This window comes from Carassius gibelio, chromosome B9 (genome assembly GCF_023724105.1).
Source record: "Carassius gibelio isolate Cgi1373 ecotype wild population from Czech Republic chromosome B9, carGib1.2-hapl.c, whole genome shotgun sequence".
Lineage (NCBI taxonomy): Eukaryota > Metazoa > Chordata > Actinopteri > Cypriniformes > Cyprinidae > Carassius > Carassius gibelio.
Genome location: NC_068404.1, coordinates 5,032,149 through 5,053,702, shown reverse-complemented (window position 1 = coordinate 5,053,702; position 21,554 = coordinate 5,032,149). Strand labels below are relative to the sequence as shown.

At 38.6% G+C, this 21,554-nt stretch overlaps 1 protein-coding gene across 1 annotated transcript in view; it reads left to right on the top strand.

Annotated features, from left to right (window-relative positions):
* Nucleotides 1-21,554, top strand: part of LOC127965090 (FERM, ARHGEF and pleckstrin domain-containing protein 1) — a 53,177-nt gene that overhangs the window by 28,332 nt on the left and 3,291 nt on the right. The window contains exons 13-25 of the mRNA XM_052565652.1: nucleotides 5,084-5,261; nucleotides 12,801-12,931; nucleotides 14,265-14,354; nucleotides 15,532-15,665; nucleotides 17,275-17,356; nucleotides 17,442-17,679; nucleotides 18,475-18,674; nucleotides 19,086-19,175; nucleotides 19,264-19,346; nucleotides 19,539-19,648; nucleotides 20,320-20,495; nucleotides 20,583-20,690; nucleotides 20,769-20,920. Coding sequence (XP_052421612.1) covers nucleotides 5,084-5,261; nucleotides 12,801-12,931; nucleotides 14,265-14,354; nucleotides 15,532-15,665; nucleotides 17,275-17,356; nucleotides 17,442-17,679; nucleotides 18,475-18,674; nucleotides 19,086-19,175; nucleotides 19,264-19,346; nucleotides 19,539-19,648; nucleotides 20,320-20,495; nucleotides 20,583-20,690; nucleotides 20,769-20,920 — 1,772 coding nt within the window. The remainder of the gene's footprint in view (nucleotides 1-5,083; nucleotides 5,262-12,800; nucleotides 12,932-14,264; nucleotides 14,355-15,531; nucleotides 15,666-17,274; nucleotides 17,357-17,441; nucleotides 17,680-18,474; nucleotides 18,675-19,085; nucleotides 19,176-19,263; nucleotides 19,347-19,538; nucleotides 19,649-20,319; nucleotides 20,496-20,582; nucleotides 20,691-20,768; nucleotides 20,921-21,554) is intronic.

The window sequence follows — 21,554 nt, the reverse complement described above, 5'->3', positions numbered from 1 at the left end:
GCCAATCAGACATTGGTATTGAAGTGTCCAACCAAAAGGTAAACATCTTAATCGCTGAGGCCCAGTAATATAGCAAAAAATCTGGGAGTGCCAATCCCCCCTCTGGCTTTGGCCTACAGAGATGTTTTTTACCTATTCTGTGAACTTTGTGTCCCCACAGAAAAGGAACTATCAAAGAATCTAAGTTTTTAAAAAAAGATTTTTTTAGAAACATTGGGATGTTTTGAAATAGGTATAACAATTGCGGGAGAAAGATCATCTTTATAGCATTAATTCTCCCAATTAAAGAAATTGGGAGCGTGTCCCAAAATGATATTCTAGTCTGTAATCGCTCTATTAGAGGGGGGAAGTTTGCCTGGAATAGAGAGGAGTACTGCTTTGTCACTTCTATCCCCAAATAGGTAAATTTCTCTGGAGAGATTGTAAATGGAAAGTGATCTAGGTGTGTTAAGTCACTCATTTGGACCGGCATTAAAACACTTTTAGACCAATTAATCCGATAACCCGAAAATGTCCCAAACAGGTTGATTTTGTCAAGAAGATTAGGGATGGTAATTTGAGGCCTCGTTATATATAAAAGGATGTCATCTGCGTATAATGATATCTTATTATTTGTGTCTTTGGTGGAGTATCCATGAATCTGGGGTTCCATTCTAATACATTGGGCTAGAGGTTCGATAGCCAACGCAAAAATTAAAGGGGATAGTGGACACCCCTGCCTTGTCCCTCTATGTAAACTAAACGGGGAGGACATTGTCCGGTTTGTTAGGATTTGAGCCGTAGGATTCTTGTAAATGAGTTTGATAAGTGACAGGAACTTACTTCCGAAATTGAACCTGTTAAGAACTTCAAATAAATAACACCACTCGATCTGGTCAAATGCCTTCTCGGCGTCAAGTGCAAGTATGACAAGATCAGAGGGTGGACCTCTCTTTGTGTATATAATATTGAAAAGACGTCTAAGATTAAAAGTAGCACTCCGATTAGGTATGAAACCCGTCTGGTCCGTATGAACTAGCTTTCCCAATAGAGGATTCAGCCTGTTAGCTAATATCTTGGCAAATAATTTCCCATCGACATTAAGGAGGGAGATAGGACGATAAGCGCCTACTTCCTGTGAGTCCTTCCCTTTTTTATGAATTAATGTGATCACAGCCTCAGTTAAGGTGGGAGGTAAATTACCCTGTATCTGAGCATGTTCATATAATTTCAGCAGGTATGGGGATAGATTCTCATTGAATGTTTTGTATATTTCCCCTGGAAGTCCATCAGGACCGGGTGTCTTATTACTTTTTAGGGAGGCAATAGCGCTCCGAACTTCTGCAATTGTGAGGTCGGAGTTCAAGGAAGCACAATCTTCCTCGCTCAATCTGGGAAGTTCACATTTATCTAAAAATGCATTAATAGTTACAGAGTTTGAAGTAGTCTTTGAGGTGTACAAATCAGTATAAAATTCCAGAAACCTGTCATTGATATCTTTAGGCTTAGTAAGTATAGTGTTATTGTGGGCTTTTATCCTGTGTATCGTTCTATCGTTTTCCATTTTTCTAAGTTGTCTAGCTAGTAGTTTGTGTGGTTTGTCACCAAATTCAAAATATTTCTGCCTAGTATAGAGGAATGCTTTACTTAGTTTTGCAGAGATAATTTTGTTATATTCATACTTAAGTGTTGCTATTTTCCTGTGCAATAAAATAGAGGGGGAATGTGCATTTTCTATGTCAAGTAATTTAATTTGATCTTCTAATTCTTTTAATTTAATCTTATTTACTTTTCGCCTAGAAACTTCAAACGAGATGATACAGCCTCTTATATAAGCCTTGAATGCTTCCCAGAGGATGGAGGGAGAGGTATCAGGGTTGTCGTTTATTTCAAAGTATAAAGAAATCTGGTCTTTTAAGTATTCACAAAATTTATTTTCAGTGAGTAGATGTGAATTCAGTTTCCAAGAGGCGTGTGGCTTGTCTACATGATCTAAACACACCGAAAAGGTGAGTGGGCTGTGATCTGAAATCACTATACTGTGATATTTAGCATTTAACGTGTGCGGTACAAGTTTGGCGTCCACCAGGAAGTAGTCTATCCTACTGTAGGAGTTATGTACAGGTGAATAAAATGAGTAGTCCCTGCCTGTAGGGTTCATCGCTCTCCATATATCCAGTATATTTGTGTTATTAATGAACATATTTAAAAATTCACTAGAGGCATCTCTTGGAAGTCTCTTCGTGGAGGACCTATCAAGATATGTGTCGAGGACAGTATTAAAATCACCCCCTATTATCAAGTGTGTTTGTGAGATGTCTGGTATCAGTGAAAAAACCTTCTGAAAGAATATGGGGTTATCTATGTTAGGAGCATATATATTTACTAAGGTAAGGGAAGTGTTATGGATTTCACCAATCACTATTATATAGCGGCCCTCTTTATCAGTGATTGTTTTTTTATGCAAAAAGGGCACACCTTTTCTCAGTAGAATGGCCGCACCTCTTGCTTTGGATAAAAAGTTTGAGTGGTAAACTTCCCCTATCCAATTTGCTTTTAACCTGCCATGCGAGGCATTCTTCAGGTGAGTTTCCTGTAGGAACATAATGTCTGAGGTCAGTGACTTTAGGTGGGTCAGAATTTTACCCCTCTTGACTGGATTATTAACTCCACGTACATTCCAGCTAGAAAATGTGAGACCTTTCAACCCTCTGGTGTGATTATTTAAACTATCCTGCATCTGGAGTATGTGATCAGTACAGTATCTGCAGCAGTACAGTTGTCAATGTGTAGGATTTGAGTGAATGGTCTTCCTATCCCACCCCTCCCTTCTACCCCAGTCCACCCCATAACTGTTATCAAGGTCAGCCCAGTCCCCATATTAACAAATGTAAACAAAACTACTCTAGCCAATTCAAAGTGAATGTGGCACGAGCCTTCTTAAGGAAGTACAAACAAATCAGTAGCTTCCCCACACCTTCTGGTGGCCTGATGCTAACTCCTATCAATGATCACATAGCTTGGTAACTTACACAAAATATTTAGATAGATTAGTAAAGAGAAGAAAATATAACCAGTTAAAGTGCCATAATAATATTATTATCCATGGGTGCACACACACACACACACATACATATAAACGTATACACAGGTTCACACGACACACCCATACATATACAAATACCCATACACCTATGTCCATAGTTGAGAAGAAGAACGCTTTCCCCAGGGTGGGAATTTGCATCAACTGTATAAATAATAATAATAATACTAATAATGGATTTAAATAGGAGAAGTAGTTTTAAGTATGTATGACCAAAAACTTAACTGAGTTGCAACTCCAACGGAGGCAATGACACTTTGAATACCTTTCAATAACAGTGAGCCCTTTCCACACTTTAAAGAACTAGCTGAACAATTGTCAGGGCTCTAGATAAGATATCAGAAAAATAGAAAGAAGGAATAGAGAAAGAATAAAAATAAAGTAACAGTGCAAACCTCGATCTGTATGAGGCGGGACATAACACTTTCCAATTTTTCTTCTTATGAGAATGGCGGTTTTACAGTTTGTACGTGTGTATAACGTTAAGTGTGTAACTCACGTGTATAAGAAACAGATAGTGCTGTGCTAGTAAGCACCAGTACATAACCACCTCTCTGAATATCTTGTTTCTCCGCATCAGCAGTGATTGCATCAGTTTAAGCGTCTTCCAGTCTCACTTCAGTCGAGCCCGGTGTGAAGAGGCGTTCGGCATATTCCTCCGCTTTTTTGGCATCTATGAACGAGATCTGTGTGCCGTTGTGGGTTATCAGGAGTCTAGCAGGGTAGAGGAGGCCATACCTGACCCCGGGTCTGCCCCGTAACAGCTCTCTCGTGCGGTTGAATAGTGCTCTCTTTTTAGCTACGGCAGGCGGGTAGTCCGGAAAAATTTGGATCCTTTTACCACCATGGAAGAGTTGTTTCTCCGCTGCAGCCTTGCGTAGGATGTCCTCAAGCGTGTGAAAGTAGTGTAGCCTCAGTACAAAGGGTCTAGGTGGTTCATGAGGTTCGGGCCGTCTTCGGAGGGTCCGGTGCGCTCTATCAATGAGAGGCTTCTCATCCAGGGATAGCACCTCCTGTAGCAACCCGGCGATAAAGTCTCTCGGCCTGGGTCCCTCGGTCCCCTCAGGGACTCCGATGACCCGGATATTGTGTCTCCTCGAGCGCCCTTCTAGGTCTTCGCATTTCTCAGTTAGTTTTTCTACTTCAGAGCTCAGACGGGTGACTTGACGCTGAAGTGCAGTGACATCGTCCGAGTGGTGTGAGGCGGACTTCTCTATCTCTCCAATAGTGTTAGCATGCGAGGTCGCGGTTTTCTCCAGGGTCGTAATGGAGGTCTGCAGTTCTTCTTTAGTTGTAGCCAATTCGCCTCTCAGCACAGTATACACCGTTTGTATACGGACATCGATGGTGGCGCATATGTCATCTTTAATCTGGGTAATTTCACTTCGCAGCGCAGCAATAGCGGCCAGAACAGCTCGGTTTGGTGGGTCCGCCTCCTCGCTCAGGTATTCGGGCTCCACCACCTCAGTTGAGTCCGAGGGTTGATCAAGGCCTGATTCTTGTTGGTCGGTCTTTTTGGATTTTCCCTTCTTTGACATTGTTCTCTCCTTTTAGGTTTAGTTTCCCACTTGCTTGTATCTTCTTATGTCACTCCAAAGCACTTTTAGGCGGATATACAGGTGTTTAGTGTATTAATAAAAGAAAAGTTACCAGAGCTATGTAAAACACGTCTCACTCCTCCATTGCTCAGCAGCGCCCCCCTAAGTCGTTGGTACTTTTAATTGTGATGATATTGGCTCAAATTTAACAAAAACCCACCACGTCTGTGTGCATTGGATGTACCCTTATGTATCGTTTTGTGGTCAAAGGTAACATTACTGCTTCTTCACCTTCTGGAATGCTGGCCCCTAGACTTAATTTGTAATTGCACTGCTGTTCATGACAAGTTGATTAATTTCAGTGATTGGTAGCCCATGACTCATGTAGAACCCAGAATACTCTGGAACCTGTAATGTGCAGGTAATGATGAAAGACTCATTTCCTTCTCTCTTCTGCCCTCAGGCTGTCAAGCAGAGCTGGGAGGGCTCATTTTTAGTAAGCTCAGAAGATTCTGCGATAATAAGACCATGTGGAAACTCCTCTCCATCGACTCAGCGCAACGGATGCAGTGACCAAACGTACACCATTCAGGAGGACAGCAGAAGCCTGGCAGCCAAGCAGCAGCCCGTTGATCAAGCAGGTCTGGCGTCCCGTGCAGCTAAAGGCAGCAGCTCATCCATCCCGTACATTGACTGCAGTGATGCAGAGTTTAGCGAACAGGAAGTCAGAGGTCGGGTCAGCAGGTCACACTCGCACACACGCGATGGCAACAGTGACAGCGCTTATGGCACTGGGTTTGGTTTGCCCCGGTCACACCAGCAGGACAGATACTTGGGCAAGTTCATGCAGAGAGAGTCTCCGCCTCTTTCTCCTGTAAGCCAAGGCACAAGCCCTGCTCACAGCTACCCAAGCCCCTCCTCTCCAAATAAAAGTGCTAACATTTTCGAGTCGCCATTTTTTGGAGGCAGGGTACGTGGGCCGCTTCATAGCACACTAATGGAAGAGTTGGCCGCAAAAAGCTCCTTAAACCATCACACAGGCACCCGAAGCCTGACCTCTAGCCCCGCCCCCTCCTCGATTCACAGGACCAGCTCACTAAGCTACGCCCAGTATAATGGACACACCGGGCGGAGCTTTAGTTCAAAAACAAGACAGGAGGAAAGAGGGGGGCTATTTAGTAGCTGCTCCCCAATTATGAATCGTTCAGCAAACAAGTCCCAGAAAACCATTAGCCAGTTAGAAAGAAACAGGCATGTCTCGAATCAGCCACAGCCTCCTGTTCTCTCCCGTGCCGAGAGAATGGCCATGTTGGAGCGCCGAATGCTGGCCAATGGGCTCACGCCACCTGGCAAAGCCAATCTCAAGCCAAGCTCCCCGCACCGGCGCTTCGGGGCTGTGCAGATGATTGACGGCTCCACCAGTAGTGGAACAGACACTAGCGATTCAGAAGAGGCGGAGTCTACCGGCTCCTGCAGCCAATCGCTGGGATTCGAAAACCAAGCCCCTCGTAGTTCGTCCCGCCTCCCCAGAAATAAGTACTCGTTTGATAGCTTGGAGCTAGATGAGCTCAATGATGAAGGAGGGTGTGTGAACCTCAGTGATGAGGAAGGGATGCAAGTGTTTAGCTGCTAACATGCTAGTGTGAAAACCCCATTGCAGTTTGCTTCTCGGCAGTGCCACACTGCATTCTTTTCCTGTATCCTGAGATGGCCTTAGCTGTGTGACGAGGCGGGTATCCTTCCCTTTCTCGAGGCAAAACTCTATAGTTTTGCAGTAAGTGATTTTATCCAGCCTCTGGGTAGACTTTTGTGGTGCCAAGTTCTGCACAGAACGCTAATTACTTGCAGTTCTGATGCTGCAATAATCTGGAAAACTTCAGGAATTCAGAGTGATGTTGTCACTCCCTGGAGTAAATTTAAGATTTCTGAGATGGAAACATGCGAGGAGCCATAAAAGGTAGATGTGAACGGGATTTTGCCAAGAAAGACATGTTCCTGGATCCATATGCTAGTTGTTCCTGGAGTAACTTTTCGGTTAGATTTAGTCTTAGAGTTGAATCTGGGGCTCCTACAGCATTGTCAACTCATCGTTTCACTCTATTTTTTAAAGGTTGTTAAGACTTTTTTGGGGCCTTCATGCCTCTCCTTTATGAGGAACGATCTGCATAAACCATTACTTTTAGACTTTTTAATAATTGTAAGACATTGAGCATTTAATCCAACTGTACAGTTGAAATGTGGTACTTTTAGAACAAGGCTGGGCAACCCTGTGCTTCAAGGTCCACTCTCCTGCAGAGTTTAGCTCCAACCCTACCTGTAGCTGTCTAGTAATTCTGAAGACCTTGATCGCCTTGTTGAATCAAAACTCTGCAGGTGAGTGGATCTCAGGGGTCAGAGTTGCCCACCCGTCTTAGCAATGCTTAGCATGCTTAGCAATAGAGCACAGGAAGCCAGCCTTGTTCCTGGACGACTAGTTTCCTGCAGTCTTCAATTCCAACACACCTGCCTGTTAGTTTTAAAGCATTAGTTCACTTCCAGAACAAGATCATTTACTCACCAGCATGTCATGATGTTCATGTGTTTCTTTCTTCAGCCGAAAATAAACTTTCCAGGATTTTTCTCTATATAGTAGACTTCAGTGGTGGCCAAGATCCAAACTGCAGTTTCAGTGCAGCTACAAAGGTCTCTACACAGTCCCAGCTGATGAATAAGAGCATTATCTAGTGAAACAATTGGTCATTTAAAAAAAATAAAAATAAATTTGCCATTACACTGGAAACGTCATGCCTAGTTAGCTCTTAATTTGAGCAAAACAATTGGCCAAAAATGTTTTATGTTCTCCTCCAACTTTAAAATCATCCGACATCTTTGTTTTAACTTTTTTTAAAGGGCATTTGGCTTTCCTCACATGTTCAATTTGTAAATACCATTTGTGATTAAAACTTATATTTTTTGTTGTTATAAAATCCAACCGATCATTTCGTAAGACCCTTATTCCTCGTCTGGGATTGTGTTTAGCTGGATTACGTATATTTAATCGGGGTTGGGGCTAAATTCTGCAGGATGGTAGCTCTCCAGGAGCAGAACTGGCTTCCCCTGGTATAGAATTCATCTTCATTAATATCCTCAATCATCAGTTTGTACATTTGTGCTGGGGCTCACAGCTGCTGCTTCATAGAATCATTTAAAGAACAGTGTGATTTTTGAAGATTCGCTCATGCTGAGCTTTGGCTAAAGATCTTCAAATCCATTGTGTGGCTTTGTTCTCCTTCTGGCTGAGCCTCTGTTTGCTATGAGAAGTGAGCAGATTCAGAGACTTGACATTTTCAACGGTATCTTAAAATCCTGCATGATTTTTATTAGCTAGATTTGAATGTAAGCATATTGAATAATAAGGGGTTTTGTCCTGTTGTGTCTGAATTGTGATGAATGTATTTGTCAGTAAGAGCTTTCAGATAATGAAATGGGTGAGAAGGTAATGACAGAACTGTCCCTTTAAGTTATATGATGGTTCAGTCTATAGAGAGAAAGTGTCACAGCATTTGTGTCTGCGTCTCACTGTGTTTCACTCTCCTTCCCTGAGCACCTCTACCTTACCTTGCACATGGGTTTACCTGTTATCCTTCAGCAGGGATTGGAAAGGCCATTTCAATTAGGGTTTTATATTTAAAAAAAAAAAAAAAAAAAAAATGTCATACTTGTTGTAGTATTTTCCCAGATAAAATAAAAAGCAATGGAAATGTGATAATGCCATGTGTTTCTAATCCCTGCCTGATTTCTCACTCAGCTTTGATGTCACTGCACTATTGGCTGATATTCACTATTGTTTTGTACCTTTTCTTTTCTGCCCCGTTGTTGTTGTTGTTGTTTTTTTCTTCTGAAACTGCTTGAGCTTGTCATTCTTGTCATTTATGATCAATAAATGCTTGTTATGTTTTCTGCTGGCATTTAAAATGGAATGAATGAATTTGTAACTGATGGTGTTTTTAAATGCTGGGCTGCATGCTCTCCCTTCATATGGCTGTTCTGTTATATTTCTATGAAAGCTGAAAGGCAGTGCATTCTAGGAGATTTTCACACATGCAAATGTAAATATCCTTATATTTGTCTGTGACATGACTGATCTTCTTTTGTTTGTTCACACAATGATCAAATTATACACTAGGATTGTTTAGGCCAAAAAAAAAAAGGACACCACCTACTGTTCATTTGTGTGAATGACATGCTGATGATCTTTCTCACACCTTGGCTATGTTCAGAATGGAATGCTAGCGTATTATTTTCTGCCCAATACACACTGTATACTTCATGCACGTTTAAAATAATAATAATAATACTAATAATAAGTATTTGAAGAATCAATTGTGCAACAAATATTTCATGTAGCAGTACGCTATACTGTTGAAACTCACTTTAACAGAAATGCATGCTTAAGTGGCCTACATTTAGAAAATGAAAATGCAACATTGTATTGTTTATTATTTTAGTCTGATCAAACAATCAGTACGTCCAGTTCTTTTATCACATTAGGAATTTATATCACGCACAGTACATACTGCAAGTACAGTAGTATGGTAGTTGCTATTCTGAACATAGTGGTTCCCTCTCTTCCTCTGTCTCTCTCATTCAGCACTGTTCAAGCTTGATCTCTGTTCTGATGTTCACTGCCTGTTCCTTCTCAATGACTTTTGGTTCTGCTGCTCTTTATGAACCACATAGATTTTAACAATGTATTTTGTGCACTAGTGTCAATAAAGTTACAGTTGGCCTTTGAAGACTCAGGAATTGTTTTTTAAAGCTTATAATTCTCATATTTTTCATGATCCAACCCTCCTTCCCTCTCACCCCCACCCCCTCTCCGCTGTCTATGGCTGCACAGCGCATGTCTCTCTATCTGTCCACACATGTATGTATATAAAGTGCAGTATACATGCATTAGTTCTTGTTGTATGAATGTCTGTATGGCGTTGTGTGAATTGCTTATATTGTTTGTACATGTTTGTGTGTAAATGGAGGAGTTTGTGCTGTAAATACACTAGCATTTACAAGATTGGACACGTCCCTTATTATTACAGTTTTCCACTTTTTCAGGTTTGAGCTTCTTATCCAGCTATCACTCAACTAACTAACTTTAAACTGTTTTAACTGCCGGCGACTTGCTTTTCCTTTTCTTTCTGCACTTAATTGTATTGAATGTGCAAAAAAATGGACTTGCACATAGATAATGTAATATTAATAAGATGGCTCTTACGTTTACTCACACTTAAGCACACTTTTTAAAAGTACAGAAGGTCAAAATAAATTAAGTTTCACTTCACAATAAAACAGTTAAGTTTCATTTTAAATCGTGTTTTAATAATTTAATGAAGTATACTTCATGTGATGTGTTGACTAACATACTAAAACACGTGAAACACTTGATTATAATTTGAATTGATATCACATTAAAAGTTCATATATTTTAAATATACTGAAATGCAACTTTATCATTACAAATATTTTTAATTACATAACATGCAAGTTAGAAATAGCATAAGTATATTTAAGTTGACTATAAATGCTTGTCGGTACATTCACTTTAACCATATTTCATAGACAATAGAACAGAAGTAATTAGGAAATTACAGTTAAAGATGTACTTGAGTGATTTTTTTTTTAAGTTTATCTATTTTTATTATATAAGTTTAAACTACGATACATTTTAATTTAATCATAGTTAAATTAAATGTTTCTGAAAACATTGCAGTGTGTTTGCGCTGAAGAACATGTGCTTCTGAATAAATTAGATTGTCATGGAAAAGTTCATTTATTTCATTAATTCAACTCAAATTGTGAAACTCATGTATTAAATAAATTCAATGCACACAGACTGAAGTACCATATTTTTCGGACTATAAGTCACACCTGAGTATAAGTCGCGTCCAAAAATACGTCATGATGAGGAAAAAAACATATATAAGTCGCACTGGACTATAAGTCGCATTTATTTAGAACCAAGAACCAAGAGAAAACATTACCGTCTACAGCCGCGAGAGGGCGCTCTATGTTTTCAGTGTAGACTACAGGAGCACTGAACAGCATCTCTGGCAGTATAGAGGCTGTAGACGGTAATGTTTTCTATTGGTTAATTTCTCTCGGTTCATTTCTCTCGGTTCATGTCAAATTAAATTTGATAAATAAGTCACACCTGACTATAAGTCGCAGGACCAGCCAAACTATGAAAAAAAGTGTGACTTATAGTCCGGAAAATACGGTAGTTTAAGTCTTTGGATCTTTTAATTGTGGTTATTTTGGCTCACATTTAACAAAAACCCACCAATTCACCATCTCAACAAATTAGAATATGGTGACATGCCAATCAGCTAAAAAACTCAAAATACCTGCAAACATTTCCTGAGCCTTCAAAATGTTCACTAGGCTACACAATCATGGGGAAGACTGCTGATCTGACAGTTGTCCAGAAGACAATCACTGACACTCTTCACAAGGAGGGAAAGCCACAAACATTCATTGCCAATAAGCTGGCTGTTCACAGAGTGCTGTATCCAAGCATGTTAACAGAAAGTTGAGTGGAAGGAAATAGTGTGGAAGAAAACGATGCACAAACAACTGAGAGAACCGCAGCCTTATGAGGATTGTCAAGTGAAATCGATTCAAGAATTTGAGTGAACTTCACAAGGAATGGACTGAGGCTGGGGTCAAGGCATCAAGAGCACCACACACAGATGTGTCAAGGAATTTGGCTACAATTGTCGTATTCCTCTTATTAAGCCACTCCTGAACCACAGACAACATCAGAGATGTCTTACCTGGGGTAAGGAGAAGAAGAACTGGACTGTTGCCCAGTGGTCCAGAGTCCTCTTTTCAGATGAGAGCAAGTTTTGTATTTCATTTGGAAACCAAGGTCCTAGATTCTGGAGGAAGGGTGGAGAAGCTCATAGCCCAAGTTGCTTGAAGTCCAGTGTTAAGTTTCCACAGTCTGTGATGATTTGGGGTGCAATTTCATCTGCTGGTTTTGGTCCATCGTGTTTATTGAAAACCAAAGTCACTGCACTTGTTTACCAAGAAATCTTGGAGCACTTCATGCTTCCTTCTACTGAAGATGCTGATTTCATTTTCCAGCAGGATTCGGCACCTGCCCACACTGTCAAATGCACCAAAAGTTGGTTAAATGACCATGGTGTTGGTGTGCTTGACTGGCCAGCAAACTCACCAGACCTCATAGAGAATCTATGAGATATTGTCAAGAAGAAGATGAGAAACAAGAGGCCAAACAATACAGATGAGCTGAAGGCCAATGTCAAAGAAACCTGGGCTTTTTATTGGTTTTATGAAGTATTCTAATTTGTTGAGATTATTGAGAATTTGTTGTTTTTGTTAAATGTGAGCCAAAATCATCACAATTAAAAGAACCGAAGACTTAAACTACTTCAGTCTGTGTGCATTGAATTTATTTATATTATTAATTCTCTTTACTCTTTTTAAAATCATGCTGAAGTGTGCTTCCATTTTCACACGGCGGTCCGACTTTTCTATTTCAAAAGTATCATTTAAAATCTTTAGGATCATGAGAAACGTGTTCACAGCTTAGTGACTGGTAGTGTACACTGAATGTCATTAAGGTTGCTTTGTGTTGTTGTCTGTGTCGGGGTGCAATCACACCAGCTTCATTACTTACATAAATTCATGATTGAACTACTCAAAGAAAACACGAGGTGGGCAAGTACTGAGAAAAACCTCCGGTAGGAGTAGAGGAGCACTAGACTTGAGGAACAATGAATATAGGCATGCATATTTAGTACTTATCATTTATTTATGAGCTTGTTTATTTGTTTATTTTAACAATTTAGACACAAAACCTGTTACTGTCATACCAAAAGTACAATGGCAATACCATGGTACAGCAACTTTGATAAATATCTCAGTGGTGTACAGTATGATCACTGTAATGTGGTATTCACATGGTGCTTCCAAAAATAGCATGCTATTCCCATGGTTAATATTCAAAAGAAACATGGCAGTACTGTGGTATTTTTGTACTTTTTGTGGCATTTTTGCATGCTAAAATAGATGAAAGTGAAGTCTGAATGCACACATCACATATCGACATGATAAATATAAAGGCAATCTGCCTCAGACCGATGCTAATGATCTTCATCTGTGCCTGTCTGTCTTCTCAGAGGTGACGTGTGCTTTAGTTAACGGTCACGCTGATGACTGTAGAGGAGCGACGCCGTCTCCTCTCATCTCCCCCATGCTGAATGAGACTGGTGCCATACGCACTGATGATGAGGAGGACAACAGGAGGAAGGTGAGATCTGCGGTTGACTGGACTGTCATCCCTTACCAAAAAGAAGTTTATTCAAGTTTGCTACAGTATTAGTATACTTCTTTTAAACTAAAAATAGGAAAGTATGCTTTTAGTTTACTTTTTATGTACTCCTCCAAAATATACTTAAAATTACATTTAAGTATACTTGACTTATACTTACAAAAATTCTAAATATATTTGAGATATACTCCTAGAATCTGTGTTTTCATTATTATACCGTAGAGGGCGCTAGTACACATCTTCTGCACAGAATTTCCCCCCAAAAAAACAAGTGAAGAAGAAAAAGAAACAATAGATACTTACACATGTAATCTAACACAGTCATCTGACAGGAAACAGCATCAAAACTGTAAAGTTATGGAATAAAATGTTGACAGATGAAGAGGTAATAATTACAATAATTAATAATAGATCTCAAAAGCATTAGAAATTGATGCATGGTACCATAGCAGCGCAATGTCGAGAATCACAATTGTTTCTTGAGAAGCAAATCAACATTTTACATTGATTTCTGAAGGATTATGTGACACTGAAGAAGACTGAACATACAGCTTTGCAACAAAGGAATAAATTACATTTTAAAGTATATTTAAATTACATTAGCATACATGCATTTAAATTGCATTTAAAATTAATGTCAGTGTTGCTTTATTGTGTTTATATGTATAATAAACCATTTCTATTACTCAACTGCAGTATACGCATTTAACTTTTTCCCCGCCAGTGTTTTTGAAAAGCTGACCCCAATATATATATATATATATATTTATCAGTTTTATTTTTATTTTATTTTTTTCATTTTTATTTAGTTTTATTCTAGCATCAAGCATTGTTTTTTTTTTTTTATCAACACTTGAATGTAGGTTGGCTTCATAAAAAAGCTATATTTTCAGCAAAAAGCTGAGAAAACGCATTTTTATCAAATACATCTGGATCATATTCATTAATATTATTAAGGCAAAGATGCAGTAGATGACTTCCCTCAGTACTCCCAAAGCTTGCACAGGCCTTTACACACCATTTTACTCTATAAAATTAGGCAGTTTACATTTATATGCAGTTAGTGTTGATGATGGAATTATTTTTCATATGCACGTGCTTGCATATGAGATCACTTGTTTTTGTGTCTACATGGTCTGTGTTTTTGATCTGCACCTTATTCATTCGGGAGATGGGTAATAGCACCCCTAGTGTATAACAGCGAAAACGCGGAAACCCAGAAAATTCTGTGTTTGGCAGAGAAAGAGTTAATGTCAGCATGAAGTGTCATCTTGTGCTGATGACTTGTGTTGTATTGTGTGTGTTTGTGCAGAACTGTCCCGCTGATAATGCATACTGCATTGCTAAAGAGTTGCTGTGCACTGAGAGGACATACCTGAAGGACCTGGAGCTGATCACAGTGGTAAATGATGGACAGACTCTTCATCAGATCTCCACACACACACACACACACACACATTCCTGTCTAGCCGCAGTGGCCGGGTTTCTATTCAACTATAGAGATCGTGTTTCCTGTTTCAGCCCACAAAACACACAGTGCAGTCATCAGAGACTGTGGTTCAGGTTCAGAGATGTGTGTGTGTGTGTGTGTGTGTGTGTGTGTGTGTGAGACTAGAGAAATGGGGCTATGTTTACAGACCTGAGGGCAATGTGGCTTTTATAGGACTCATAGTTGAACACAGTAGTATATCAGCACAGGGGTTCTGCTTACTTTATCAGTTACACACCTAACATGAAGCACACACTCAGTCCAGTGATAAGTACAACATTTAGAGAAGTCTCTGATCTCATGTTACGCTCATTTATTATACATTTCATTAATGTTATCAGTGAGCTTTATTAGAATTGTGTGTGTTAATATTGTGTCCAGAATCATAGACTGTACACTTTTTTAAAAGTCTGGTGTCGGTAAGAGTTTTTTAATATATATATTTTTAAAGAAGTCTCTTCTGCTCACCAAGGTTGCATGCATTTGATAAAAAATACAGTAAAACAGTAATATTGTAAAGTAGATTTACACTTTATAATAGCTTTTTTGTATTTTAAGATGTAATTGTAGTGTAAAATGTCATTTATTCCTGTTGATGCAAAGCTAAAATACTCCAGTCTTCTGTCACATGATCCTTCAGAAAAAATATGATTTGTTGAAAACAGTTATCCTACTTGACTACAGTATTTCATAACATAAAATAACATACCGTATACGTCATGTTACAGAAAGAACAGAATTTATTTGAAATCGAAATTTTTAGTAATGTCACTTTTGATCAGTTCAATGCATCCTGGCATTAAAAGTATTATAATTTATTTTATTATTTTTTTTATTTATTTTTTTTTATAAATCTTACTGACCACAATCCTTTGAAAGGTGGTATATATATATATATACACAAACTATATCATTAACTACACTGAACAAACTTATGCATACTTATTCAAATTGTCATAATCGGAATAGTTACCCAATGCACATAGAAACAGCAGAGCTATAAGCTACAAAATGATTCATTTACAAGCAGGTATAGGTTTTGTAATATTGTTAATGTGTGTGTGTGTGTGTGTGTGTGTGTGTGTGTTAGTCATTTCAGGCAGTGTTGGATAAAGAGGAGTGTGTTCCTGACGCTCTGAAGACACTGTTGACTTCCACCTATGAGCCGCTACATTCCCTCCACACACACTTCCTCCAGGAGCTCGAGGAGAGACTGTCTCTGTGGTGAGTAACATACACACACACACACACACACACACGCACACACACGTGTTCATGAGTATGAAGGGTTAATCTTATCCTGCACCTCAGTCTGTATATGTTGTAAATAGTTGCAATTGCAATTAGAAAAGTGTCCCGAATCATAATAAGGTGAAAATAGTAAGATTAAGATTCCCGGATGGTTTCCTTTTGTCTGGTGGAAGTTCATCTGTGCAATTATTATTATTATTTTTGGCTTATATTGCCCTTTTAGCCAACTAAGTCCAGTTTGTGACAATTCAGTTTCACAGAGGAAGAAAAAAAATTTTGATTTCTGAACAGGAATAAATGAATCTTGATCTATGGTAGGGAGCTTTTAGACAGACTGATGGCACATTTAAACACACTGTAAACACTGTTAATCTTATATATATATATATATATATATATATATATATATATATATATATATATATATATATATAATAAGTATATTATACCCTATACTTTGTTTTATTATCTTAGATAATAAAATATAAGAATAATAATATTTCAGCTCAGTATTATTTTAGCATTATTGATATGCTATTATATATTTAATTCAATAGTTTGAATAATTTTGGCTTTCACTTTAATTTTAAAGTTTTTTCATTTTGTTGTGTTTTTTTCTTTCTTTTAATAATTGTATATATTAGTTGTGCTTAAACTAAACAAGACATATTTTGGGAAGGGAAGTCGTGGCCTAGTGGTTAGAGACTTTGACTCCCAAGGTTGTGGGTTCTAGTCTCGGGCCGACAATACCATGACTGAGGTGCTCTTGAGCAAGGCACTGAACCCCCAACTGCTCCCCGGCACAGCAGCATAAATGGCTGCCCACTGCTCCGGGTGTGTGTTCATAGTGTGTGTGTGTGCACTTTGGATGGGTTAATGCAGAGAACAATGTCACCATAGTTGGCTGTATGCCACGTCACTCACTTTCTGTTAACATTTATTTAGTTTCAGGTAATCAAGATGTTTTATGGTTTTAGTTTTTGCTTTTGGAACAAATGGGACACTAAATTAGGTTACAATTTATTTTACGGTGTCCTTGTTTAAGTTAAGTACTGAGTAATTTAATTAACAACATTTACTTATGATTAGGGTTTGGTTTGGGGTCAGTTGCTTTTAATTATGCATAATTTACTGTCATTACTGTAGTAAGTACATGTAAGGTGTAAAATAAAGTGTTCCCAAAAATAATGTGTTATATCTCCTTTTCTCCTCAGACGTTCACTGTCTGTCCTGTAGACTCAAACACCAACTCTAATAAAACAGAGCTCAACAAGCTACCAGATCTGAGAAACTGCTTTAGTGAATAATGTAATTAATTATGCAAATCGGTGCTCAGCCTTTCAGCTGTACTCAGAGAGCATCATTAGTCTGGAGTCTATTATGATCTCCACCTGCTGGTCAGACCACACCATTACTCAGTCACTGATGATTAAAGTGTGTACATGACGTTGAAGGTGTAGTTCATCGCCCAAAAATGCTAATTCTGTTATCATTTACTTGCATTAAAGCAATTCCAAACCTGGCTTTCTTTCTTCTGGTGAACTCAAAACTATTTTGTGAATGTATTTACAATGTGTTTCAGGGAAGGCCCATGCAATACGGAGGTTAAAGGTGAAATGCAGCGTATAGGAGACCTGCTGCTGAAGAGCGCACATGAGCTGAAGGTGATTCTGTCTGTGTGTGTGTGTGTGGTAGATGGTTTGTTTTCGGTCATGTTATTGACAGTACTGTGTGTTTTTGATTCTTCAGGCTCTCTCAGCTCAGCTGCAGATGATCTCAGAGTGTGTGTTTGCTCTGGAGAGAGCGTGTGTCGTGTCCCGGAGGCTGGAGTGTGTGTGCCGTGAGTTTGAGCTGCAGAAGGTGTGTTACATTCCTCTAAACGTCTTTCTGCTGAGTCCCCTCCATCGCCTGCTGCACTACAGACAGATACTAGACAGACTCTGCAAACACTACCTGCCGAAACACAACGACTACAGCGACTGCAGAGGTGCGTGTCTGTAACTCTGTCTGTGCTAATGTTTTGGACAAATGTTCCCTGAAGACAGCTATATCTGAAAACAACTTGATTTTGGGGATGTCTTTAAAAGAAAAATGTTTCATTTATTAGCTGATTGGCATGTCACCATTTTCTCATTTGAGAAAGTGAATTGGTGGGTTTTTGTTTGAGTGTGAGCCAAAATCATCACAATTAAAAAAACCAAAGACTTAAACTACTTCAGTCTGTGTGCATTGAATTGATTTAATTCACAAGTTGCACAATTTGAGTTGAATTACTGAAATAAATGAACTTTTCCTCGACATTCTAATTTGAGATGTACCTGTATATAATTTAGTGCTGTCAAACGAATAATCGCAACGTATATTTATTATGTATATATACTGTAAATACACACACATACAGTATATATTTTTAAATATTTACATGTATACACATTTATATATTAATATAATTATATTTTATAGTATATATATATATATAAATATATTTAATATAAAAACATAACACATATATATATATATATATATATATATATATATATATATATATATATATATATATATATATATATATACACACACACACAAGTAAATATAAAGTTTACAGAATTTATTTGAAATGGAAATATGTTTTTTAAAATGTATTTGCTCTCATTTTTTTGTTTTATTTAATGAATCTGAATAAAAGTAGTTATTACTTTCAAAATAATAATATTGAAAAAAATCTCACTGAGCACAGACGTTTTAATAGTAATGTATATCTGTGTGTTTGTGTGTGTTGTAGCTGCTTTGGATGATGTGTGTGATTTGGAAGCTGCTCTTGGTCCTGGTCTGGAGCAGACTGAGAACTATCAGAAGCTCCTGGAGCTTCAGAAGGATTTGATTGGAGTTGAGCATCTGGCCGTGGCTGGACGTCAGCTCATCAGACTGGGCTGCCTCAGCAAACTCTCTGGGAAAGGCCTCCAACAGCGCATGTTCTTCCTAGTGAGATTACAGCACACACATCTATGTTTCATATGATAGAGAGACCTGTTGTTCTTAAAGGATAGATCGAATTACAATCATGTCATCATTTACAGTACTCCCCCTCATGTAGTTCCAAACCTGTATGAGGGTCTTTCTTCTCTTCAGCACAAAAGAAGATATTTTGAACAATGTTGGAAACCAAACAGTTGACGGTACCCTCTGACTTCCATAATATTGTTTTCTATACTATGGAAGTCAATGGCTACCAGCAACTGTTTGGTTACCAACATTCTTCAAAATATCTTCTTTTAAAGAACGTTTGTAATTCTGAAAATTCTAATAGCTATATAACTAACTCAAGGCCTGATACTAAACTCTCTCCGTATTTTCACACGTGAACTCTTTCTATCTTTCTTTATGTGGAGCCAGTTCAATGACGTTCTGTTGTACAGCACTCGAGCGATAACATCAGCCAATCAGTTTACAGTGCACAGACAACTTCCTCTGCGCGGCATGACAGTAAGAAAACTCATCAGCCTTTATACAGATGTTATTGATTAGCATGGGAATTCACCCATGAGAAATCTGTGTGTGTGTGTGTGTTCAGATCCGCGAGAGTGAGGACGAGTGGGGCGTCCCGCACTCCTTCACACTGATGGTACAGCAGCAGTCACTGGTGGTCGCCGCATGGTAATTATTCTCAATATCTGTGTGTCATCAGCAAGTACAGCAATAGAGAGCAAGTCAACAGTGCATTCTCTGTTTACACACAAAACTTTTCTATTGATAGGTCCAGTACAGCTTTTTCAGTGGGTGCAAGAGTGTTAGAGGTGCATATATGATGGATGCCTCAAAAACATTCAGGTCTCTTGTCTCTTGCAGTTCAGAGTCAGAAATGGAGAAATGGATGGAGGATTTGAAGATGGCGGTTGACATGGCTGAAGAGTGTAATGGACTGACCGCTGACCTGCTGTCTGCTAGCAAGGATGTCAGTAAGTGACACGTGATCAGTTACAAAATACAGTTACCAGAGCATTAAAATAGACCCTGTCTGTTTTCTTAGTACATCTATATCAAAATGTAATATTTCGCTCCACATCTAAAATGACTTTCCTTTTTGGTAATTTGTCATGATCCAATTATTTTCATAGAGTAAAATTATCAAATCTGTTCCCAGATCCAGAAACGTAGTAAGGACATTGCTAAAAAAGTCCATGTGACTTTCGTGGCTCAACTTCTGTTTTGAAAAAAGCTACAAGAAAACTTTTTTTACGCAAACAAACAAACAAACAAACAAACAAACAAAAAACCAAAAAATGACTTTATTCAACAATTCTTCTCTGAGTCCGCTAAGTTACGTTTTCCGCCATTTTGGAGATTACCACAACACATACGCACGCTTTCCCTCTCGAATGTAAACAATGCTGATTACATATATGGGAAACTCTCTAAAACTTAGCGGAGAAGAATTGTTAAATAAATTCTGTTTAACTGAAGTTGAGCCACTGATGTCCAATGGACTGTTTTAGTGATGTCCTTGCTATGTTTCTGATCCTGGGAACATTGCAGTTGCGTTGTTGTCTACGGAGAGTCAGAGAGGGAGCATTTAGTAGCATGTATCAGCACAATTACGTGAAAAGATTACAGTGAAAGTTTTTCCCAGAATCCTCAGGGGCGTCTGAAGTGGAGTCAGAGGATGATCTTTGTGGATCTCGGATGTCTTTGCCTCGAAATGGCAACAATTCAGGAAACACTCTTAACCGCGGGAACACGACAGCCCATGTGTGCTGGCATCGCAACACCAGTGTCTCCATGCTGGACTTCAGCATCGCCATAGAGGTACCAGTCCTCCATCCGCTCATCTCTGTGTTTGAGTGTGTAAATGCTGTAACACAGTTTGGTCGTCATCTTGACTGTGTCTGACAGAACCAGCTCTCAGGAAATCTGCTCAGAAAGTTTAAGAACAGCAACGGCTGGCAGAAACTCTGGGTGGTTTTCACCAACTTCACCTTGTTCTTCTACAAAACACACGAGGTAAGACACTAGCAGACACACACTGTCATGTCCTCTGTGAATGTGTGTTCATGTTCTCTGTTGACTTCTCTCTGTAAGGATGAGTATCCTCTGGCCAGTCTGCCATTGTTGGGTTACTCTGTTACACATGCCGGAGAGTCGGAAAACATCCATAAAGATCACGTCTTCAAACTGCATTTCAAATCTCATATCTACTACTTCAGGACGGACAGTGAATACTTTTTCGAAAGGTACAGTAAAACTCAGTATTCTTCCAAGAGACATAGTAAACCTTGCAAACTACACTGGAAAAAAGATACTTTGGATCAGCTAAAAATACTCTCAAATACTCCGTTTCTTAAAGCCAAACGTCTTTGTTTTTCTGAAATTATGTTTATATAATTAAAATTCTAAACTATATTTAAATAATTTTGATTTAAGTAGTTTTTTTCCCTCTAAAAGACAATAATATTCATACAAAGTAAAATATTATTTATTATAAAGACCGTTCTTAATCAATATGTTTTCTTTAGAAGCATACCAAAATATATCATAATGTCGATCAATATAATAATTGTCTGGCCTTTTCGACTCAATTTTACCAACAAAAAAAAAAGCTAAATTAGCTTTAATATGTGTTGTGGCAAACAGTTGGTTGCTCTTGTTCACTAGATTTCACCATTGAGAGAACACCAGGTGAAATTAAAGGGTTAGTTCAACCAAAAATAGCCCATTATTTACTCAACCTCAAGGCATTGGTGTACTGTATATGACGTCCTCCTTTCAGACGAATACAGTCAGATTTATAATTAAAACTGTCTTCGATCTTTCTAGCTGTTTAATGGCTGCAGTGCATCAGTCCAAAAGAAGTTCAATAAAGTGCAT